General features: G+C 31.9%; 11 protein-coding genes and 5 pseudogenes across 16 annotated transcripts, besides 2 other annotated features; 9 read left to right on the top strand and 7 right to left on the bottom strand.

The window, feature by feature from the left end:
- Positions 1–7,050: part of a mobile genetic element that runs on past the window's edge.
- Positions 1,011–2,431, top strand: TVAGG3_0491730 (phage tail repeat-like family; the record flags this gene model as incomplete). Its single annotated transcript, XM_051236218.1, has 1 exon — positions 1,011–2,431. A coding segment is annotated over one exon (1,421 nt), but the record flags the coding sequence as incomplete, so codon positions are not given.
- TVAGG3_0491720 (virulence-associated protein E family) lies at positions 3,840–5,528 on the top strand (the record flags this gene model as incomplete). The annotated part of the gene is made up of 1 exon (XM_051236217.1): positions 3,840–5,528. One exon carries the CDS (start codon positions 3,840–3,842, stop codon positions 5,526–5,528), a length of 1,689 nt encoding a protein of 562 aa, XP_051094041.1.
- On the bottom strand, positions 6,020–6,292 carry TVAGG3_0491710 (uncharacterized protein; the record flags this gene model as incomplete). Its single annotated transcript, XM_001296922.1, has 1 exon — positions 6,020–6,292. The coding sequence occupies one exon, from the start codon at positions 6,290–6,292 to the stop codon at positions 6,020–6,022; it is 273 nt and encodes a 90-aa protein (XP_001296923.1).
- Positions 7,051–8,118: 1,068 nt separating the features above from the next.
- On the bottom strand, positions 8,119–9,475 carry TVAGG3_0491690 (annotated as a pseudogene). Its single transcript has one exon. A coding segment is annotated over exon 1 (1,357 nt).
- Positions 9,476–9,806: 331 nt separating this feature from the next.
- Positions 9,807–11,370, bottom strand: TVAGG3_0491680 (DNA/RNA polymerase superfamily; the record flags this gene model as incomplete). The annotated part of the gene is made up of 1 exon (XM_051236216.1): positions 9,807–11,370. A coding segment is annotated over one exon (1,564 nt), but the record flags the coding sequence as incomplete, so codon positions are not given.
- A 249-nt stretch (positions 11,371–11,619) lies between these two features.
- Positions 11,620–24,903: part of a mobile genetic element that runs on past the window's edge.
- TVAGG3_0491670 (uncharacterized protein) lies at positions 11,782–12,102 on the bottom strand (the record flags this gene model as incomplete). Its single annotated transcript, XM_001295441.1, has 1 exon — positions 11,782–12,102. The coding sequence occupies one exon, from the start codon at positions 12,100–12,102 to the stop codon at positions 11,782–11,784; it is 321 nt and encodes a 106-aa protein (XP_001295442.1).
- Positions 12,258–12,488, bottom strand: TVAGG3_0491660 (protein of unknown function, DUF4107 family; the record flags this gene model as incomplete). The annotated part of the gene is made up of 1 exon (XM_001295442.2): positions 12,258–12,488. One exon carries the CDS (start codon positions 12,486–12,488, stop codon positions 12,258–12,260), a length of 231 nt encoding a protein of 76 aa, XP_001295443.2.
- Positions 16,062–16,741, bottom strand: TVAGG3_0491650 (annotated as a pseudogene). The gene has a single exon. A coding segment is annotated over exon 1 (680 nt).
- Positions 17,024–18,170, top strand: TVAGG3_0491640 (annotated as a pseudogene). The gene has a single exon. A coding segment is annotated over exon 1 (1,147 nt).
- TVAGG3_0491630 (keratin-associated protein family) lies at positions 18,399–19,781 on the top strand (the record flags this gene model as incomplete). The annotated part of the gene is made up of 1 exon (XM_051236215.1): positions 18,399–19,781. A coding segment is annotated over one exon (1,383 nt), but the record flags the coding sequence as incomplete, so codon positions are not given.
- Positions 20,353–20,902, top strand: TVAGG3_0491620 (annotated as a pseudogene). The gene has a single exon. A coding segment is annotated over exon 1 (550 nt).
- On the top strand, positions 21,380–22,108 carry TVAGG3_0491610 (organellar and viral DNA polymerase type B; the record flags this gene model as incomplete). The annotated part of the gene is made up of 1 exon (XM_051236214.1): positions 21,380–22,108. One exon carries the CDS (start codon positions 21,380–21,382, stop codon positions 22,106–22,108), a length of 729 nt encoding a protein of 242 aa, XP_051094038.1.
- On the top strand, positions 22,271–22,809 carry TVAGG3_0491600 (organellar and viral DNA polymerase type B; the record flags this gene model as incomplete). Its single annotated transcript, XM_051236213.1, has 1 exon — positions 22,271–22,809. A coding segment is annotated over one exon (539 nt), but the record flags the coding sequence as incomplete, so codon positions are not given.
- TVAGG3_0491590 lies at positions 23,106–23,708 on the top strand (annotated as a pseudogene). The gene has a single exon. A coding segment is annotated over exon 1 (603 nt).
- TVAGG3_0491580 (uncharacterized protein) lies at positions 23,891–24,364 on the bottom strand (the record flags this gene model as incomplete). The annotated part of the gene is made up of 1 exon (XM_051236212.1): positions 23,891–24,364. One exon carries the CDS (start codon positions 24,362–24,364, stop codon positions 23,891–23,893), a length of 474 nt encoding a protein of 157 aa, XP_051094036.1.
- On the top strand, positions 24,456–24,893 carry TVAGG3_0491570 (organellar and viral DNA polymerase type B; the record flags this gene model as incomplete). The annotated part of the gene is made up of 1 exon (XM_051236211.1): positions 24,456–24,893. One exon carries the CDS (start codon positions 24,456–24,458, stop codon positions 24,891–24,893), a length of 438 nt encoding a protein of 145 aa, XP_051094035.1.

Genomic DNA, 24,903 nt, shown 5'->3' with positions numbered 1-24,903 from the left:
TTATTCTAGTTTTATTTATCACTGGAAAATAACGCTTTACCATATTTTTAATCGTAATAAAAATGTCAATTATCAATATTATTTCAAATAATAACTGTGAATTAAATTTAACAGTTAGCGGAATTTATAATGTTACTCTCGTTTCTGTGAGTGGTAAATTTAATCCCATTCTTTTAGACCCTTCAGATTATATATCATTTATCAAAGATGACCATGAAAAAACGTATGATATGTATATAAATAATGTGATAGCGAAATGGGATATTAACACGATTTTAAGTTATTTAAATGAATCATTTATCGTATGGTATGAAGAAAATTTTAAATCAAAACCTGATAAACTTTTTGAACTTGATGAAATAAATAACCTTATTAAATTTCCGCTGAAAATTAAATTTTGTTCTCCTCATCTTCGTTCATTGTTGGGGATATTAAATTTTGAAAAAGATGTTGGGGATGTTTTGTATTCTGACACTGGTTCCAATTTCATTTTAATCAAATGTGATAAAGTTAATACCCCAATGAGATTTTCACATCAAACATTAGACCCCAACTCTTACCCATCAATACAAAACATTTTATCCATCAACTTAAACACATTTTCTTTATCATATCCGTTTCAATTATCCGGGAATTCATTTATTCTTCATTCAAAAGATTTATCAAATATTAAATTTAGAATAACTGACCTATTTGATTGTGATTTAGAATTTATGAATGAAATATTATGGCAATTTCAAATAGAGAAAATAGCTGATGAGATAACAGATTAAATATTTATTTTTAAATCGTAATAAATGATTAAACAACAGCAACCACAACAACTTAAGGTGCAAAGCGCCCAGGTCCTTCAAACCATTACATACGCCATATATGCATATAATTCAAAGACGGCAGAACAAACGCAAAGGTTGAAATATGGAGATTTGGAGATAGTATTGAAAAATGACCATTTCGAATTCGTTTGCAAAGGTGGTGCAGTGATATCAAATATAAAAGAAATTTTATTTATGAATTCAAAAATTAAAGGGATAACGGATGATATAACATCAATTCCACCAGAAGAACAAAGATATTACGCATTAAATGCATTTCCTAAAGTTTTGAAGATTGGAAGATTTAATTTAAATGAGGAATTCATAAAAGGTTTCCTTAATGACATAATGAAGAAAGCAGATAAGGAACAAGTGGCTAGTGAATTAATGAAGAAAGCAGATAAGGAATATGTTAATGAAAAAGATAATGAAATTAAAGAAAAGGTTGAATGGAATCATGAATGGACATCGAAGATTTTTAAAACTAAAGCTGATACAGGATGGGTTTCAGGATGTTTAGACCTTAAAGCAGATAAAACTTATGTTAACGATGAGTTAAATAAGAAGGCAAATTTGGTTTATGCTGATGAAAAAGATAATGAAATTAAAGAAAAGGTTGAATGGAATCATGAATGGACATTGGAGACTTTTAAAAATAAAGCTGATACAAAATGGGTTTCGGGATGTTTAGACCTTAAAGCGGATAAAACATATGTTAACGATGAGTTAAATAAGAAGGCAGATAAAACATATGTTAACGAAATATACCAAAGTTTGATAGGAACAACAAAAAATATTGAAACTATTGTTGGTGACTTTTCTGTCCGTGAAGAAAATAAATATTTTAGATGGCAGTTTGTACACTCCTTAAAAAATGGTACACGGTGTAAACTCATTCCGAAAAATAACAATGAAATGTATGTAAGCTATAAAAAGAATGATGGAACACAAGTTAAAGTTCCATTAGACAACAACTGCTACTTAAACTTATATGAAGACGAACAAAAGAAATATTTAAGAGTTTATGAAATGGTAGATATGACATTACCTGACCCAGCTCCAGCACCATATTATTATGACTATGGAGATGACGACAGAACACCACATGTAGATGAACAAAAGCTAACATTATATTTAGATTATTATAGATATAAAAGATATAATGCAATAGAAAAAACGAGAATAGTATATTATTATACAGATGACAGAAATAAATATTATAGTCAAGATTTTACCTACCCTGAAAACATAAGATTATATTATAAAAAATATTCTGACACAAACCAGAAGAAACCTGAAATAGTTGCACTATATTTTAAGTTCAAAAGAGACAATCCTATATTATCTCATATGTTTGATTTAATGAACCCAGTAGGTTCTATTTATACATCTATGGAAGCAAGAGGTCCTCAAGTAATGTTTGGTGTTGGTGCATGGGAACAAATAGTCGACAGGTTTTTGTATTGTGCTAACTCTTCAAAGGAAACAGGTGGAAGTAAAACAATTTCAGGTGAAAATTTACCTGCACACAGTCACTACATAGATTTAAGTACATCTCAGGCAGGTTGGCATAAGCATAGATATTGGGATTGGTCAGGAATGACAAAAGGTAAAGGATATGATGTTAAAGACGACGTTATGTTTGCTATAAATTGTTACTGGAGTGACACTCAGGGAGAAGGAAACCATACACATTTCGTTTCAGGATATACACAAACAACGGGACAAGGTAAAGAATACATGCCACCTTACATGACAGTTTACGCATGGTATAGAGTTCAATGAACGCTCAATGTTTGTGAAACAAACTTTAGAACGGACTGAAAGTCCTGAGCTCTAAAAGAGTGAACGGCATAATTTAACATTTTATTTTTATCATAAATGACAAAATTAATTAAGCCAACTATTTCTAAATTAATGATACCAATGAAATCATTTCATGGAGTACTTATCCCAGGTTCTTCACAATTAGCCGGGGCAAGTGTTGTGACTCAAGGTGGAACATTAGCGAATCCATTCAAATTATTAACTAAAGATGAACTTAATAAAATGATGATAAAATAACTGATAACAAAATTTTATTTCACTGCTACCGGGTCACCAGGTCACCAGGTTACATTAACTTTTCTGAAAAAATGAGACAACATGACATTTTGACAACAACATAGGTTCTTCAATAATGCTTCATAAGTACCTTCCTCATTAATGTTTTCAGGTTCTTCAATAATGAATTATTTTTGAATAACTGAAGGGGTCACCGGGTCACCAGGTCACCAGGTTACATTAACTTTTCTGAAAAAATGAGACAACATGACATTTTGACAACAGTGCCGGAAATATAATGCAGTCCAAAAATAAAGTTAGTTTTAAAATTATTTTTATTTTTTTATTCCTATATAAATGACAGCAACAAACGACAGCAGCAACTTTATCGTTTCTGATGAAAAAGTTATTGATTCATTAGTTGAGGAATTAGTTATGACAGAAACTAAAACCCTCAATGAAAGAATTGGTGAAAACATGATTGATTTACATAACTACCTCAAACATGATGGAGGAAGAGGAAGGAAAACTGGTATGGCTTTATTAGTAAATAAAATTTCAAATTTAACGATTATAGATGTTGATATCAATAAATCATACAATGATGAACTTAAAGAAACAGTTCGAAAAGATATTTTATCAAAACTTTCGGATAAGGATGTTATCGTTAAAACCGCTTCAGGAGGTCTTCACATTTATTGCAACACTAATTTCTTCTATGCAGTTTCGAACAGAATGATTAAATGTTATTCCTGCAATGATTATGATATTGATATCATGACTTCTATTGATGATTCAAAGCGTTCTTTAGTAGTTATGGCTGATTCAAGAGTTCGCAAGAATGCAACAGAACCAATCAGTACATACTCATTCATTCGTGGAAGTTATGATTCAACATTAACTAGAACAGTGAATGATATATTAAATGATTTGAATATTAAGGTAAGAGTTGAACAGAAGAATGAAGAAATAAAGAGTATAATGAATGAAAACAAAGATGTAAACATTGACGATAAACTTGCCCAGAGCATAGTTGATGGCATCTGTGATTTTGAAGTACATAATGACGGTGGAAAGATGAATTTAGAAAAAGAAATAACATTATTCACACTGTTTCAAGCTATTAATTCGTTACCCAATCATTTGATTAATGAAGCATACGATAACGTTTATAACTTCTGCAGTTTAACAGAAAATGCAAAAAGTAATTTTGAAAAAGCACGTAATAGATATGCACATTTAATGACTTCTCCATTTGTTTTGGTGAAGATTCTAAAACTATATCAAAAGGAATATTATGATGAATATGTTTTGCCTTTATTACGTAAGCCAAAAATAACATTTGACATCAAACTTGATGACTCGTTTTTGATAACAGATATTAGACGCAAGGCTGAAAATCATCAGTATAAAAACAGTTCTGAAGTAATTGAGGATTTATCACGTGTAATCCGTTTTGTAGATTGTGGAAACAAATACTTCATTCAGAAAGATTACAACATACACCACAAAATGAATCAAATATCATTCGTTCTTCAATCAAACATGAAAGAGTCACTCAAAATGATTAAATTATTTAAAGAAGAAGGTAAAACCATAACAGCATGGGATTTACTACTAAATCAATTGTCTTCATTAACCGTTAAGGGTGTTTGCTTTAAATCTAATTCCCCCGATGTTTTCTCAACGTTTCAAGGTTATAAATACAACATTCTCGAAAAGCCTGATTACTCAAAAATTGAGATGTTTATGAATTTCATTAAAGAAGCCGTTTGTGATAATAACGATGAAGTGTATAAATACCTACTCGGCTGGATTGCATCAATGATTCAACATCCTGGAATCAAGAATGAAACAGCAATTATTTTGAAAGGACTTCAGGGAATAGGTAAAAACAGATTCACTGACATTATTTCTGAACTTCTCGCTGGTTATTCATGCAAAAACATTACCGAAATAGGTGAGCTAACGGGTAATTTCAATTCAGTAGTTGAGAATAAAATGTTTCTTGTACTTAATGAACTCAAGAATGTAGGTGAAGACAGACTCGCAAACTTCAACGCTTTGAAATCAATTATTACGGATAATGAGATTAGAATTAATGAAAAGAATCAACCCAGAAGAACAGCACAAAACGTTGCCAATTTCATTTTCATAACTAACAACGTTTACCCTGTCAAAATTGAAGTTGGAGACAGAAGATATGTAGTTTTAAGAGTTAATGGTAAATTTAAGGGTCAATTTGATTATTTCAAGAATTTGATGAATTCATGCACTAAGGAATTTTATGATAATTTACTGACGTATTTTATCAATTACGACCTTTCATCATTTAATGTACGAATCATACCGATGACTGAAGCCAAACAAGATTTAATTGAATTATCAACAAATCCTTTAGATGTATGGATAAATACACATTATGATGAATTGTGTGCAGGTATGAAGTGTAAAAATGCGCTATTCTGCAAACCATCAGACATGAAAGACAAGAATTTCCAAATGAGTATTAAGGATAAATGTGATAGGAAACAAAGAAAAATAGATGGTAAACAGACATGGTATTATGTTTTGAAAGAAGAAATGAAAGGATTATATAAACAGGTTGAACCAAACGATAATGAGGATTCATTTACTGACGATGAAATACCTGTAAATGATGCTTTATAAAGTATGATTTGAATTTATTTTTGCATTAATCTCCCTATGTTGTTGTCAAAATGTCATGTTGTCTCATTTTTTCAGAAAAGTTAATGTAACCTGGTGACCTGGTGACCCGGTGACCCCTTCAGTTATTCAAAAATAATTAATAAATACCTTCCTCATTAATGTTTTCAGGTTCTTCAATAATGCTTCATAAGTACATCTCCCTATGTTGTTGTCAAAATGTCATGTTGTCTCATTTTTTCAGAAAAGTTAATGTAACCTGGTGACCTGGTGACCCGGTGACCTCATCAGTTATTCAAAAATAATTAATAAATGAATAACCTGAAAACATTAACGATAAAATAACTGATAACAAAATTTTATTTTTATATAAATGAATACCCCACAAGCTCAAAATTTACCACGAATCATAACAAGGGAGGAAATGATAAAAATGATGCAAGAACAAATTAAAAACAACAAACCACGAAAACTGAGAAGATGAGGAATAAAAATTAAATTTGGATTGAGTTTAAAAATTCATCTTTATTAAATTCATCTCTTCCAATCAATTTATTTATTCTATTAAATTCTTTTATTTTTGCTTCACTCAGTTTAAGGATTGAACGATAAGTTTCTAATTTTTCGATTATTTCTTTCCTCTCTTTATCGTTTTCAGCCCCACCACATTGCTGCTTCTTTTTGCAATAGCATATTTTTGATTTAATTTTGTTTAGTTTCTTTTTATATTCATCATCTAGACTCTTAGCAGCTTCATTGTCATTCATTTCTTACGAAATAAAAAAAATTAAATATTATTTAAATATAATGGAGTAATAAAATAAATCGGAATTTCTATTAATTTATTGTCAACTTCAACTAATACATTGCCGTTAATATATCTAACAAATTCAGCTATTGTGTCAAATCTTCGTCTTCTTTTTGTCATTGATTTATCAGTTTTTCCATAATCGAGATGAATCAAAACTTTATCCCCTTGTTTAAAATTCATGAGCCCCGAATTAATTTGTTCACGTTTAACATCATTCAACCTTTCCATTTGCTTTCTAATATATTCCCATTCTTTTGAAATATCATTTTTCATTTCCACTGGTTTCATGTTTATAGTTCTATGCCATGTATTATTGTAATAATATACTAACTGCTGTATGATGGAGTCATGATTTCCATCCCAGTATATCTGACCGTTAACCCCTAACGCATCTCTAAGAGTTCTCATTACCGCATCAACTATTTTATTATGAAACGTATATGGAGAGGATGAAAAGTAAAAATTAATTTGTGGGAAATAATGAGCCATAGCTGCCTGAAATCCTTTATCACCATCACCCCTGATATTATCTACTCTTTCATGATCTAGTAAGTATTGAATAGCTCTTCTTGTTTCCTGTTCTGTTTTCCCTTTCACTGGAATGCAATATAAATATCTAGTGTTAATGTTAATGGCAAATAAATAAGTAACGTTTCCTTTTGAATATTCTAAATGATCGATTTCGTATGAATATGGATATGGTGCAAATGAGGGCGACTAAATTTTTCCTTTAACGGTTGAATTTTCGGGTCAATTGGTTTATTTAATATCTTGAAATCCTTTTTAAAATCTTTTTGCTTCTTTAATGTTTGAAATGGATATAATAAAGTGAATGATGAAGGATTAACTGAAGGAGGAGGAGGTACTGTTTGGAGGTTTTGGTGTTGCAAGTGGTTTAATTTTATCTGCTTTGATTTTGGATTTCATTCCTCCTTTCATTAATTCTGGATGTATTCTATTCATTTGTTTTAAATATGCTGTATATAAAGGTTTGATATACTTTCCCGCTTCGAGTTTATGTTGAAGGATGAATTCCAAAAGTTGATCTTCATTTAAAAGTCGGGCTGAACATGGTTTAACTAATGAATCATAAATTAAAGCTTGTGCTTCATTTATGGTCTGAAGGACCTGGGGTTTTGCGCTTTTGTTTTTGTTCCTTGTTTTTGCGGCTCAGGATTATATAAATTATATAATTCATCAATATCTTCTTCTGTTAATACTTTATTTTTGAAATCTTTCAATTGTTTAAGTTGTGATTTAGTTTTTCCCTTTGCATATTCATTATTTTTAATTTTGTCTTTAATTTTAGAAATTATTTTATCATGATATTTCAAAATTTCATTTTTATAATACGGATAATAATCCATATCATCACCCGTTATATTGTTATTATGTTTTTGGAGATATGCTTTTAATTCATAATAACTAAGAAAGTTTTGATTAAATACTAAATCATCAATTAAAATTTTTAAATTATGGTATCCATTTATATAAAAATAAAATAAATGTTTAAGGGTGCCCACCTCTTTGATCAAGAATCAAAAATCATTATTTACATATTGAATCACTCATTAATGTAAAATAAATGGCATACAACATCCATTTTCACAACATACAGCCTTAGTGTGTGCTCCTGTTAATGCAGTCTTACCGATTGTTAAGCGAGTCATTGACCGTTTTTAAGTTGTAAATTAATATTCTGACCATCAAATATCACTTTATCATTTATTATATCCAAATAATTTTTAGGTGTTAATTGTTTATTTTGTCGTAAACTAACACCTTTCATTTTTTGTGCAATCTTTTTAAAATCACTTCCATCAATTGAACCGTTGAATGATGTATAACACTTAGGGCATAAAGCAACCATGTTATCACCTTGTTTCTCAATTGCTAAACCCAATAACTTCTTCTCATGTGCTTTTTCTTCAGCTTTATTCTTTAATTTAGGTTTAAATTTCTCATCAAAACAGAAGAAATCAAATGGTGCGAATTTGAAAATGTTTTTATCATAAAATTGTTTATCGGTAACAATTGCTTGAAATGCTTGAGTGTTAGGAAGATTTGGTCGCCAGCGATTGCCCAATAAGATGAATCAGTATCACCTTCAATGAAATGAAAACGATTAACATCATGCATTTATACATAAAATCATAAATGAAAACCAAATACCAGTATTTAGCATTATCTAAAGTGAAGAATGCCTCTTGTAAACATGTTTCACATCTATAAAATCTATCTTTAAGCATCACTTGATATGTATCTTCACCTATTTCTCTTATGTTTTTAAACTTATTTGACATACATGCAACGCGTGCCTTCTGTGCATTATTATTTTTAGTCTTTGTAATTTTGTGTATTCATTGCATCGTAACCATATGATCCATTAAGTGAAATCTTGCAAAATAAACTTTTTCCTTTATTTCCTTCTAATTCAGCCTTTTGTCTTTCGTTCATAAATTGTTCGCAAATTCATTAAAACAAGTGTTTTTAGTAAATGTTAAAATTGATTGAATATCATCAATGATAAAATGAAATCTGTCTATTAGATACCAAAGATAATAAGAAGAAAATGGTTGATATTGGTTGTGTGTTGATGCTAACTGAGTTAATTTTCTCTGTTTCTGGTCAACTGGTAGATTGTTTGATTTCATGTAATTATACATAAAACTGCCAATTGTTTTTTCATCTGTGATAATATCTAAGTTTCTTATTATCGGTAAAAAGTTTATGTAATCATTAATGTATTTTTCATCAATGTGACCCTTTACTTCAGCCACGAATAAAGTATTTTTCTTTCTTAATAATTCCCATGCTTTTGCTTTCTTTGTTGCTGTATCACAAATGATAACACCATTCAATCTTCCCGGCATATACATTTTATGGTCAGTATATTGAATGAAATCATGAGGATTAGATGAAAATGATGAAGGATATAATGAATTATTAAATCAACACCAACGAAATGAGTCATAATGTTGGTGGTGTCCTCATTTGATACAGTTTTAGTTTCTGGATTATATGAAAGTTTATTAATGTGCGTGATTCCTTTAAGATTTACTCTATGTTGAACATTTGATAAACCACCAGTAATTCCATTACGGAGAATGTGATAAGCTTCAACTGAATCTAAAGTCATTGGTAAATTATTTTTTAATGCATAATTTCTTAAATTGATTCTTAAACGTTGAACATCTTCATCTTTATTTGATTTTACGACATTGCAATAACAACACATTAACTGACAATTTTCTTTGGTATGTGGTTTTTCATTATCGATTCTATCCAATGTTGGTTTATTTGCATATGTAAACGCTTTACCACACATTTTGCATTTAGATGAAAGGATTAAATCGTGATAGTATTGAAAATCATCCATTGAAACATTATTTAGTATCCCTTTTGCTTTTCATCTTGTTTCTTATATGATTCAATTTTATATTTCCAATACTTTTTCGTTAATTCAAAACTTGATTCTATCTCTTCCTCAGGATATTTTTCATTAGGATTAAAGTCTTTATATGCTAAAGCGTAACGAATCATTGAAGCATTCGATGATAAAGAAAGATTATGAAGCATGTCAATTTTATAAACAAATGTTTCTTCAATAATTTTATCAATTGGGTCAATCATAATTTCAACATCTTTATTGCAATAATGAATAAAATATTCTAATCTATTCTTAAAATTTTTAGCATCATTGAGATATATTTGATAATCACTATCTGATATAGTTTCTTGGTTAATGCTGAATAAAATGAATCTTTCGTGAATGGTTCCTTTATATAATTCTTCTTCGTAATTCTCCCACGTGATGAATTGATAAGGGAAAAAGGATTTAACACGTGATTTATTGTTTCCGAAATCTTGAGTGAATTGGTCTAATGTCCCACCCGCTATATAATTTCTGATGTCAATAAATCTCAATTCATATGGAACGTTTGTTTTCTTTACAATGATTTGCTTAAATTGTGAAGATGAACCCAGCATTGATTTTATTTTCCACTTTACAGTGTTTAAATCATGAAGAATTAAATTTAAATCAAACTTTCCCGAATTAAAACCTATGATATTCACTTTATTGAATTCCTCATCTAGAAGTTCTTTAAATGCTTCCTTCTGTTTTTCATTTAATGTATGAGACAAAGTCCCCACCGTTTGCGACTTCAATAATTCATTGTATTGTTCAATATTTGATTTAGCAACTAATGAACAGGTTGAAAATAAAAACTCAATCCAATCAGAAATAAAAGAATCACTCGAAGTTAAGCAAAAATTCCTCGTATATGTTTTATCGTTTAATTTAACCGTTGATGATACCATGAATGGTTTTAAGTAAGCGTTCAAAGTTGCACACTCAGAAAGTTGTAATTCTTCTTTAGTCTCTAATGTTTCGAAGTCAAAAGTAATATAATATCTTGTCGGTTTATAATATTTCTGCAAATTGTGAGCTAATAACCACTGATATATCTTCTGTTTCGTAATATGTGGTGCATATGGTTGCTGGGTCTTTTGCAACTGAACGTCTTGAATTAATCTTCCATTATTTTCTTTACATTTCTCACAATGCTTTAAAAATCTTCTTTGGTTTTTCCTTTCTGGATCATCACGGATAGAATATACTTCTTCTTTGCAAAAGGGGCAAACTTTATATCCCGTGAGTGCTTCAACGTCTGTTATTCTGTCAGCGTGAAGTTTTCCACATGGACTCTGTGTTAATAAAATATTTACTGTTTCAAATTCTGGATCTATCATTATTGATTCCACTAATGGAAAGTCTACCTTATTTATGTCCACGTCTTCTGGTTGAGGATCACAATAATAGAAATCAATATTAACATTTAACATTCTCGCTAATCTCTCACTTTCTGATGAAATGTCAAACCCCTCATATGCATCTATTGCTTCATTTAAATAGCTTCTACGAGTTTTAGGATTAACACCATCAGGAATGTTATAGAAGCGTTTAAATAACCTTCTACCTTCTGCTCTAATTTGATTATCATTCATTTTAGCGGTTCCGTTTTTGTTCATTTATGTAAGAATAAAAAATTAAAAAATAAATAAAAATAAAGTTTATTTTTTAAAGCCCGTAAAATGAATTAAGAACACATAAATTTTTATCATCTGCGACGTGACGAATACATTTTAATTTACTCAAGAATGCGTACCCTGATACATTAAATCTAATTCCTGTCTTATTTAATTTCACAACTTTGAAAAGGAATGTATGAATAGCTATAAAATGATGAGAAGATGTTTTAGTTAGTATGGCTAAGTCGTGTACTGAGGCACTGCGCGTCTCCGTACACCACTTAGCGGTTTTGACACTTTACAAAACCGTTAACGTATATTTTACAACACAAACGACAACACTAACTTAACCTTAAATATTTACAAAACCGCCAACCACTTCACCTCACTACTGTAAAAAAATAAACGTTCTCACTTACAAAAGTATTGCAACTCCTCCCATTGCTGTGCTTCACACAACAGTTCATATTCTTCTGACTCACTTTCTTCTTCATATAGGTCAAAATCACTGTCAAAATAAATGTTAGTAAGTTTTGACAAAGCTAATGAAACACGTTTACCGTTTGTATCGTATGCTTGTATAAACTTTCCATTCTTCATTCCTTCATAAACTCTCAAACTAACTTTACCTTTTCTCCCTCGTATCTGATAGAATGTATTTTCACGAGGAACGAAGAACAAATTCTTGAACTCATGACCGTTGTAGTTTGTTATCTCAATAGTTTTCGTCATTTATATAAAAATAAAATAAAAATAAACTTAAAAATAAACTTAAAAATTAATGATATCACCACCCTCACACGTATGAAAACATAGCACAAAAATAAATTTAGGTGAAGAGGTGAGATCTCACCTGTTTTTTCACCTGTTTTTTCACCCTGTTGAATTCATTGCTTTATAACTCTCTTCCTTGGTTTCTTTTTAGTTGCTTTCTTCACGTCTGTCTCCAACTTGACTGTCTTTCTTCTTCGGCCGTAATGATACCAGTTACTTCCACCAGTCAATGGGTCAAATGGTCTTTCGTAAGGGTTTCCATACATTCCATAGGGACCATACGGAAGAACTACTGGTGGAGAAGAAACATTTTCTTTAGTTCCATCGACTCTATTTAAATGCATTGTTTCACCTTTCATCTGGTCATTAAAGTCTTTTGCGTGTTTTGCAAACTCATCGTCCTTTCCTAAAGCATTTTCTGACTCAGCGCAACCAAATTGGATGCTTTATTTATGAGCCCTATTTTATTTAATCTTAACTTCTTTGCAACCCAGCCTCCAATCTTCCCTTTATTTGCATCTAATGTCTCGAAACCCTTCCTCACTCATTTTATTTACTGCGTCATAAGCTCCAAGTGCTTTTGCTCAAATGCTAATGCTTTTGTTCCCATTGCGCCTAAAGCTGCCCAAGCTACCATTTACACCATATTAAATCATCTCTCTTCAATATTATCTCATAAAAGTTCTCGTTACTGGAGAAATTCAATGAAACATAAACATTCTCATTCAAAACTTCTTTCTTATATCATCTATACGCTTCAAAATGTCTGAACAATTGCTAACATCTTCTACAACAGTTATTTAATCATGAATGACCTTCAAAACAAGCTCATTTAATATGCAATTAAAATCATTTCAATAATGAGTCCATCCTTTCCGTCTTTGGGTAGCCACAACATCTTTCATTGAAGAAGGTTCGACAAGTCTTATGTTAAACTTACTGACAAAGTTTTGTTATACTATAATGCTTCGGCGGCGAATACATATAGTTTGAAAAGACATAATATAGATTCTTCAGCAAATTCACTTATACTGGATTTTATAACAATGTTCTCACGAGACCAAATACCACAATTGACAATCTTGTAAGCAATCCTGCTGAACCTTCTACTGTAAACGTCGATGGTAACATTCCACGAAGGTCATCTATTGACATCGTTGAGTCACTGTATTTAAATATTTCTTAAAGCAATCGTCATTATCTAACCATGCAATAGCTTTGAAGTTTTCATTCGAATATACATCTGCTTCATTAAATGTAAAACCTGACTTCTTTGCAGAGACGACTTTAAAATCTATTGAGTTTGTTTCAAAATTTATATGCTATGGTAACTTCTGAAGTAATGGATGTCCTTCCGCAGTCAGTTGTTCTCTCACTACCGTTTGAAGCTTTGTATTAAAAACTTTCATGTCATCTCCTGTATCTAAGTTCACATACACAGCACAGGGAAACTATCTTGTTCTTTGTTTCATCATTATACCTCAAAACATTAAAGTTCTTCAATAATATTGTTCTTCCTGCTGGAATACTTCTAACCTGTCTGATTTCAAAAGCTTTCTCACCTCCTACATACTCTACCAGTGTCTTGGATATTCATAAGTATACTGACTTTCTTGAATTTTGGTAGGTTTCATCATAACGTGTTCATAGTATATCTTTATACTCTTGTCAGTTAGACTCGTGCTATGTTCTGAATATTTCTGACTTGCATTTTTAATGGAGATAAAATGAAGCATTTAATACATGACGTAGATGAAGACATGAATGAAACTACAGACAAACTTAACTCTTCTCTTATTCTTCCTTTCAGCAAAGACTATGAGTTCTGTTCAAATGGTGTGTATTTCTATTGTGGAAAGATGGGTTCAGGTAAGACATTTAACCTCATTCGTCATATACTCATAACAGGCGTTTAGGAAACGACTCTTACTATGACCAAATCATTATATCAGCAACTTCAGACTCTATGGATTCAACAGCGAAACATTTATGTCAAAAGTTCAAGCCCTTGTCGTTAAAGTTCCAGACAGTGAACTCATTGAATTTCTTCAACGTTACATTCGACGTAAGAGGAAATATTATGCCATCGTTGAATTTATACAGTCAGGAATGCAAAAGACTTCTGAGGAGATGGAAAGAATTATTGACAAACACCACTTACCAGTACTCAGGAGTTTACGATATGAAACGACTTACAAACTACATTCTGTCAAAACTTTCAAAATACACCCTTCAAAAAATATCCTTCAAACACTCTGCTCGTTTGCGACGACTTCGCCGGAAAAGGTTTAGTGTCAAAGCCTGACCACCATTAGCTAACATCATTACTAAAGTCAGACATTACCATTTAACTGTAGCAATACTTATGCAAACATGGAGGTTTTTAGCTTTAAACATAAAACGTCTCATAACTGACTTCGTTATCTTTAAGGTTTCTCACGTTATGATATTGAACTCATTTGGAAACAGTCAGGTATAACATTACCTTTTGAAGAAATTTGGGAAGCATATAAGTCTCTCATCTCTCCTCGTTCATACCTTGAGATTCATATCATGACTAATACCATTAAAGTCAAAAATATTCCATGGGAACGACCAACATTGTTTTAAAGTTTAACCTTCAATTGACTGATGGTAAACAAATTCCATGCATCTCTGTCGCCATTTCTGTTAATATTTTTGTGTCATTCATATCATCCACTTCCCCATCCGTTAGCTTTTGAGGATATGCGTTAGAATAGCTGTTCTTAAATGAAGGCTTTTCACCTTTGAGAGCATAAACTCTATAACTTTCTGCATACTTTATGTTTGAACCTCCTGAGCCATCATTGACATAAATTTTTATAGGCTTCCACCCTTTGTTCATGTTCCTGCTTCTTCCCTTAGCTCTTTTGTTCAGTAGTTCTACATCTTTATACACAGCACCTGTCTCAGTGAATTCAACAATATTTTCATTCGTTAGCTTTACATTCAAACCCTTGTCGAGTATATTGTTCATTTCATACATATAAAAGGTTTTTATTCTATATGAAATGAGAAGCAAATCCATCTTAGCTGGTGCCGTTAATGTTCCAATTGAACCAACATCAAATGTTGACTCACGAACGACAAACAATATTGTCATAAAGAACTATAGTTCAGAGTGTTTAAAAGAACCAGAGCTGAAATCCGTGAATTTAAACTCAGCTTCAAACGCTAACGCTACATCAGATGTTAAGTTAGAGTATCCACCACTGGACCAAATTCTTTCAAGAGAGCCAACGACAATCCTTACACAAATGTTCAAACAAATCCTTCAGATAACGTAGACCATTACCTTCTTCAGTTATACCAAACAATTTTACTCAAAGACGATAAGAAGCTTTTGTAAATCTTATAAGCAAGAACCAAATAATTCTAACAAAGGAGGACCTTGAAAATGTTATATCACGAATAACAGGGAAACAATGTGTCATTGACTATCTCGACCCTGAAATCGAATGCTGTGGTCAAACGCCACCATTCATGAAAATAGGTAACATCCGCATCATTGAAACACCAGGAACTACAGGAGTTGAGTTTAAGTATAAATATTCGAACGAGTATACAAAACTTTCAACAGAATATAAACTTTGTTTGAAATATGTTTTAGTAAATTAAAGCAGTCAGGAGGGCTCTTTGAGCCCATCTTGGCGCTTTGCACCGTCAGTCAAAAAAATTTCAAGTTAACAACTTATAGTATCTATCCAAAACTTCTTCAACAGTATCGAACTCATCTTCATAATGCAAACCTAATCTTATTGACTTGGTGCAGTTTTCACTAACACAATATTTCAAACAAAGTTTATATTCTGTTCTCTTGACTGACATAACTAACTCATTTGTTTCATCAAACAGCAACAACCAAAGTTCATGACCTAATACATAACATTCATACTTTATATTTTTAGCTCTGAGTTCTCTTGTAAGCTGTTGCATTTAATATTTTCTAAAAAGTCAACTTCAACAGTCATTCGCACTGGTGCCTTCAGTTCTACAGGCTCTCCTTGAAAGTCAACAAGTCTGAATTGCATGTCTTTCAAATTATGAGGACTAATGCGAACCCATTTACCTAAATGAGTTGCTATGACAGGAACGTTTGGAATGAACATTGAATTGACTGCATAACAGAAGGATTTATATTCTACTGAACCTTTACTATTAACTCCTGAAATACCTGTGACATTAGCTATTTTTGACTCAATGTACAAACAGTTGCCATAACATACGTATGGAACAGATTTCATCTCAATCGTTTTGTCAACACTTTTCAAAGGAAATGTCATATGGTATGCACCCAAAAGAAGTTGTACTCTATGACTCATTCTTGGTATCTTAAACTCCTTCACATAACGAACTTCAAAACTCCTGCAATAAGTTTAACATTCATTAAGTTTTCTTCGTTATCCTTGTTTATTGTAGTATTTATGAGAGCATTTAACACTCCAGCTAATGTTTCCATCTTATATTCTACATTATTGTGAAATCTTATTTCGTGCTTCTTTCCATCTATTTCAATCTCCATGAAATCTGTTTCATCTGTTATAACGAATGAAGCGATAGTATTGAAGTCAACTATTCTGAATGCAAGCGCCTCATTCTGTAGACCTAAGTTTGTTTGTAGCTTTACTGTCCCGTATTCGTTTGGGTCTGTACTTTGCAAATAGAACAACATTTTATTCTCATTAAAATATGAGTATAGCTGCATATGCGTATGAAGCTGACAGAGCTAAACGTTTATATTTTAGTCAATACTCTCTCACACTTACTGACAAATATATTGTTATTTCTAATGGAAATACTGAGAAATATAACATGGAAGGACTATGAAAAGTTTGACCCTATTTTAACTCCATGTACTATGCCGTTTATAAAGGACGGTGAAATTATTGAAAAAGATAATACAACTGTTTATAGGTCTGTTATGAAGCATTAGAATATATGTTGAATCATAACCCAAAAAGATTTGACCCAAGCACTACACCATGTGCAATGCCTTTTATTAAGGACGGTGAAATCGTAAGAGTTCCGGATTCAACGGTTTACACAGCTGTTCAAAACAGTTTACAAAACATTTTAGCGAATATCTTTAATTCAGAAACTACAGAAATAAAATTACCATATATAACAGATGCTAAAGAAATTAAATCAAAAACGACAACATTATTTACGTCACTTAATGATTTAATGACTTATATCATTAATATTCCTGCACCAACTACAGCATTTGATCCAAACTCGACGGTTTGCAGTGTACCTTTCATAAATGACAGTTCATTAATTACTTTAAGGGATTCGACAGTAAATGAATCATTAAAGGCGTCATTAATGAAAATCATTGATTTTAATTCATTCACGAATACATATAATTCATTCATTAATGTTTCATATGCTTCTAAAGAAGGTGAGCCAAAAACTATCGATAAAGCGGTGTATGAAATAAAAGCATCAACGACGAAATTGAATTCGTTAACTTTTGACGGTGATAGTTTCGTTAATGACATAACATCGGGGAAAACAATTTTAACGAAAGAATATTTAAAATCTCATGTTAGTGAGTTCGTTGAAATTGAAAAAGAAGGTGGAATTAAGTTCGATCCACTGAATTTCATTTTCAGCTTAGCGAATGCAGGTATTAGTTTCGCTGAATGGACAACTATACAGAGTGAAATAAATGCAATATGGACGTTTTTGGGGTCAAAAGCGGGAATGGTGAGCTTGTAAATGCTGCAAGAACATTAGGTGAAACAGGAAATTTTGTAGATGGTTTTAAAAGACTTGTTTCAAATGTTTTAACAAACACAAAGAAATTATTTAGATATACCGTACATAACGGACGGATTTTCGAACAGATAGCAACAAACCCTCCGGTTATGGCTGCGTTGATGATGGTTAGAGATATAAAACCACGTAACGACGGGAACGAAGAACATGAACAACAGGATACTGGTCGGGTTATTCGAGACATTAAAAACGTGTATCCTGAAGTTATTGATTTATTTAGAGGAGTTAATGATTCAATTTCAAAACATTCTATAACCCTCGATGAAGAGAATAAATTAACAGATTATATATTCGTCATTATTGCAGAATTAATGAAGAGAATAAATGAAAAAGGTATAGCTGATATCATTAATGTCAGCGATGTAATGATGAAAAGAAATTTTGACTCATTATTTACAGAACCGAAAACAGAATATAGTCTTTATGACGTAATTACCGAATTAATGAAAAAGATTAATGATAATAAGAGTTCTGGCGGAAGAGTTGAATTAGAAGTGAATGATGTTAATGAGAAAGTAGCCGAAAAAGCAGACAAAAATGAGCTTTTAGCTCTGAGTGATAAAGTCAAGAACCACGTTCATTATATAACTTCAGACGAACAGATTATAACGGACTACCATGGATATTTAACACGAAGTGATGAAGCGAAAACAAAAAATGTTAATGAAACAAGATATAAATGCATTCGTGCTAAAGGTTATGACATAAGCTGTACTGTACAGTATGATGTAGCTAAAGCACCAGAAGCATTTGGTTATACCGGTGAAATTTATGCCTCTACTTTCAATGTTAACGGTGTATTAGTTGAACCAAGATTTACTTTGAGAGTTAAGGCAAAAATAACTTTTGAAGATGCTATTAAAAGTAAAGCCAGCAAAGATGAACTTGAAGCAATGAACAAAGTTTTGAAATCTCATAAGCACAATATCTCCGATATAAATGAACTTCAAGCTACATTAAATAGTAAAGCTGACAAGAACCATACACATGAATCCTTCACTACTGTTAGAGCAGACGACATAATATTGAACTATACCCTCGGTTCAAGTGCACCTTTAGAGAATCCGAGTACAAGTGTAAAAGATACACTAAACAATTTAGATAACTATTGCAGGAACAATGATCAATATGTCAGAAACTTTGAAGCATACACACTACCAACAATGTTAGACAAGAAAGCCGACAAGAACCATACACATGAAGAATTTCAAACAATCAAGATTAAAGAAATTAAGGCATGCATCGAAATAGTAACAAAAACAGGAAGAAACGGTGCAACTGTACATGAACAAAGAATTTATCCTCCTACTTTTCCTAATGGTTTAATAACAAACAATATAAATATTGTAGATGGCAATGGATTTATAAATGTTAAACATGAACTTCAAACAATGAAGACTCAGGTTCTTGAAACCATATATCCTATAGGCTCTATTTATACGTCAATGAATTCAACAAATCCAGCAAGTGTTTTAGGTTTTGGTACGTGGGAACAGATTGTAGACAAATTCTTATACTGTGCTAACTCTTCAAAGCAAACAGGAGGTTCGAAGAAAATTAAAGAAGCAAACCTTCCACCGCACACTCATACAGGAACGACAAACTTTTCTGGCGACCATAACCACTCATTAAGAGACCACCCATTATACAACTCAGACTATGAAGCTGGCAATGACGTTTTATCTCCATCTTATAACAATTCAGCAAAAAAGACTTTTCGACCAACTGAACCAGGAGGAAATCATGTCCATACTTTCACAACAAATCCAACAGGCTTGGGTAAAGATTACATGCCACCATTTATGACTGTATTCGCATGGTACCGCGTTCAATGAACGCGCTTGAGCCTAGAATAAAATCTTTAACTTTACATAAATGAGCTTGAAAGAAGTATTCGAACAACATCCATGGAGGTCATTTAAGAAGTTCAATGAAGCAGCAAAAAGTTGGGATTTACTAACAGAGCTGAAGTGAAAAGGTTCTTTGACAAAATGTTGTACATCAAACAAAAATAAACCCTTACGACTACTTTTTACCAATTTACTCCAACACTCCTGACGCATACCAATTTGACACTCTCATTCAAAGCAGAAAAGGAGGACATAAACCATTCCTCATCTTCATTAATGTTAACACTCGCAAAGCATATGCATATCCAATGAGGAATAAAGGAACTCGTGAAGTGTTAAGAGTTTTACAAAAGTTTGTAGCAGAACATAGCCCAAGTACTTTAACATCAGACCAAGACAGTGCATACCTCAGCAATGAAATCACAGATTTTCTCATTAAGCATAACATAACTCACTACACTACTGAAGACCATAACCATAACATACTCGCATCATAAACCGCTTCATAAGAACGCTCAGAGATTTAAATCAAGAGCGAGACTTTACCGAAGAAACAATGAAACATTTCATCGAAGTATATAATTCCTCAACACATTCTACAACAGGGATACACCAAATTCAATGACACAACAACAAGAAGAAAAGTATATACAAAAGAAACGAAGCCAAACACAAAATATCAGAAATTCAACACAATTTACCCTCATTCCTGGTACAAAAGTTCGTGTAGTTCTTGACGACAAACCGTTGACAAAGAAACGTTTAAGGTTAAGTAGAAACTATTATATCGTAGACTCTACGCAAGGTAATGGATATCTTATAAAAGCTGCTGACGACTCTATTGCGTTTTACCCTCGTCATAAATTAGTGAAAGTAGTAATGGCAAACTTGCTGAAACCATTGACGAAGCAAAGCGAGGAGTGGTTATTGAAATACTTGGCTATAACATAAACGATGACACTTATAAAGTAAGATATGAAGGAGGCGTTGAAGATGTTATACCATCTAAGAACTTGAGAGAGTCAAAGCCAACACATCTGGGACCATTAGAGCGGGAGTACTGGAAAGACAAAAATAAGCCAGAAAGAATAAGAAAATTCTTCTAAACTTTTTCATTAGATGTAAATCAGACATGAATGAGAACAGTCATGTATTATTAATGGTACCATTTATTTTAACATAAATTTACACCAAAAATATATTTTAGGTGAAGAGGTGAGATCTCACCCGTTTTTTCACCTGTTTTTTCACCCTCACCGCTTAGCGGCTCAGATTGCTTTAGCTTTCTCGTGAATTTTCATGAATTTCCTTAAGATAGAAAAATAAAGTTAGTTTTATTTTTATTTATTTTTTTATTTTGTATAAAAGATATGATTTCAACAATCGGCACAACAACAATTCAAACAACTACAGCACCAAACTCGCTAGTCATGAATCCTACGTCAATGTTGGTAGAGATGAAAAGCTTTATTCCTTCTTCATATACTTTTGAAACAGAAATCCAGAAGATAAAGCAAGAACTTTTAACAAGTAATTTAGACTGTAGTGCGAAAGATGAAACAAATGAACAGTATCTTTATGAAATGCAGGACATTATTGACCATTTACCCAAATTGCCTGAAATCCAACAGCAAAAACTAACTATTCCTGAATTCGACGAAATAGAAGTGAAACCAACTGACTCAGTAGAAATAAAGAAATTCATACGTAAAGTAAATTATGAGTTTCTAGGATATCATTGCAACCATAAAGTTATGGACAAAGATTGCGACATGGTTTATAAAAATATTTCTGACATATATAAATCGGTGGAGTTTAAGACATACGATAACTTTGTTTCATTAGTTGCAAAATGTGTTTGGGAAATAAGAGATAAAGATAGAAGAGGTAAGGTATGGCATGAACAGTTAAAACCAGCAGCTTTTGAGTTAAAGAAAACCATTGACGCCTTAGTTGTTCTAGCTGGTTTTATTTCAATGTATAACGCAAAAATGAATCCGCAATGTTCAAAATGTAAAGCAGCAATAAGAAAATATAACTACTCAGTCAAAGAGATAGAAAGAATGCGAAACGACTATGCAGACTTAAAGAAAGAAGCAGAAAAGCCAGCAGAAGATAAAATGGATATGTTGACATTTCTGAACAAAAACTATCCAACTGCAGAAGATTTCCTTCTGTCTGACGTCAAGAAGAAATATAAAGAGACTTTCGGCATGATTAAAACATTCGATGTACTAAAAGAAGAAATTGAAGCTACGAAATTGTTTAGGATTTCAAATATACATCGTACAATTCATGTAAAACGCTTGTGAAAAAAGAGGTGAAAAATTAGGTGAAAAAAAGGTGAGATCTCACCTCTTCACCTAAAAATTATTTTTATTGAATTCAGCACAAAAATAATGAATTTCATTAGTTAGAAAAATAACGCTAATTTTATTTTTATTTATTTTTTTATTTTGTATGTAAAGACAGTAATGACAAACATTGAGTTTGAAACAGTTAGAAAGATAGACAATGACACCAAAGTGGTTAGAATAGGTGATTTAAACGTAAGATACTCAAAGAAATACAACAAATATTCTTTGTCAGACATTATATCTCCATCTGGAAAGAAAACAAACGACTGGGTTAGAAATGCTTCAACTCAGAAAATTTTGACAAGAAATCCTGAGCTTATGATATCAGTAGCATTTCATGGAACAAGAGCATATCTTATAGACAAAAGTCTTATACCAATAGTTTTGTTATGGTTAGACCCAGTTGTTGGATATAACTTCATAACATATGGTTCATTCGATACGGAACGTTGCAGTGAAGGCTTACTTTACATCGTTCAGAAACCGAAGGACTTCAACACAAAAAGATATAAGATAGGAAGGACATATAATATAACTCAAAGATATGACAGTACAGTCAATAGAGTCAAGGTTGTGTTTGTTAATGATATGAGAGCTGCTGAAACAGAACTGCTTGAAGTTTTTGAGAAAATGTATGGTGCTCCCACGAAAGGTAAAGAAACGTTTGAAGTAGATGAGATAGATAAAGCTATAAAATTATTTGACGAAGTTGCTGAAAAATACATGTAAAGCGTTTATTTTTGGTCTTTTGTGAAAGTCAGAAAATAAAGTTAGTTTTATTTTTATTTATTTTTTTATTTTGTATGTAAAGACAGTAATGTCAACATCAGAGAACACAACAACAGTTATAGTCCATGAAGCCATAATGAAGAATACGATACATACACATATAACAAACAACTTACGTCTCATTCGTTCAGTCAAAGATGACATGTACCAAATGCAAAGTATAATGAATGCTCTTCGTTCTACAAAGCAAGCATATCATTGGTTTGAAAACCAACAGACAAAAGAACTTTTAGAAGAATTTCCTCATATGATTGCTTCCCTCGGAAAACCGAGAGAAGAGATTCCGTATGAAAATCGCAAGAATTTGGCTCCTGGTTTGAAAGGTTATTATGTTCATAGACTTTTAGTAAACGCTGTAGCAATGTGGGCTTCACCTCGTTATGCTTGTTATATTTTCATGATGTTAGATGAACTATATAAAGCAGAACGTGGAGAGATGGAAAAGAAACTTCAAGCAAAAGATGAAGTCATTGAATCCAAAGACAAAAGCATACAGAAAAGAATACCGCGTTCAGTACCAAAAGGAAAGGAAAAGAGTATATAGTATATGATATATACTGAAGAGTTGGAGAAAGAAGAAGATAAAGATATGGTTATGTTGCATTTAGTCAGAAGAAACAACAAGAGCTTTTATGACTTAGCTAAAATATATAAATCTGACAGAAACTGGTTCTATCGTGAAAACTTACCGATTTCAATGACACCGAATGACAAATAAAGGAAATTGTCAAAAATACTCTTCCTCAAACACACTATGACATCAAAGGTTGCACAATACTTACATTCAAAGAAGACTTAACATTACTGAAGGAAAAAATAACAGAATATTTCAATAACTTCAAAGAGGAAGAATAAAGTCACGACAACATTAACGAAGAGAGAATGAGGTGAAAAAAGAGGTGAAAAAACGGGTGAGATCTCACCTCTTCACCAAAAATATATTTTTGCTTAAATAGCTTCAGGGTCTATTTCTTCAACCATTTCACTTCCTTCGTCAATGTCAATAGAAGCTTCTTCAACCTTTGGTAAGAATTTCTGTATAACATCTTTGTTCGTTATTGTCTTCAGAGATGAAGGATAATATTTCACATTTGTTTCACCCTTCTTATATTCTTTCTGTTCGGAAAGATTTAAAACAATACTGAAGAAGTCAATATTAGAGTTCTTTATAACAGTATAATGAGTATCTTTGACATTCACAAAGAAACTCTTTTGTTTCAAAACTACTGCTAACTCTTGTGAAGTATAACGTTTGCGGTCAATGACGATAGCTAATGGTCTGACATACTGACCAAACTTAGATTCTTTCACAAACTTCTTGTTAAAGATAACATTAACATTTGAAGCATTATTGAACTCATTCTTGATGGCAGTAGCGAGAGCATTGTATGAAAAGAACTTGCAATCTTGCATGTGTTTCATTAAAATAAAAAATATTAAATTATTTTGAAAAATAACTTAAAAAAATCTAATCTAATTTTTTTCAAAAAATATTTTTTATTTCCTACTAAAGATGTATCGGAAGTTGTCTAAGTTAGAACACTCGGAAATAAAACAACTTCTTACAGAAGCTAATATAGATGTTGCAAAGCATTACGCAACAAACAAAAAGGCACTCGCTGACATCCTCAATGACTATAATGATGCAATAAGTTATGATAGAATTCATGAGTTCATAAAGCCGCAACGCAGCAAGGACAAAGTCCATGCAATAGCATTTCCTTTAAATGACGTTGCTATTGACTTATATCATAGACGTTCAGTACCTCATGAAGTAAGAAGAGAAATGTTTGACATAACAAATGCAAACGTTGGTGAAACAAGAAGAAGAGACGACACACTGAAACAACAGAGAAGAGAGATGTTTAAGAGCGCTATAGAACAAGTTCGCAAAGCTAACGATGTCATTCGTTCCATTGACGACAAACCAAAAGAAGGTGAGAGATGGTGAAAGAAAGATG

The sequence above is a fragment of the Trichomonas vaginalis genome, chromosome II (assembly GCF_026262505.1).
Source record: "Trichomonas vaginalis G3 chromosome II, whole genome shotgun sequence".
NCBI classification, from domain to species: Eukaryota; Parabasalia; order Trichomonadida; family Trichomonadidae; genus Trichomonas; species Trichomonas vaginalis.
This window is presented reverse-complemented; position numbering and strand designations above follow the sequence as displayed.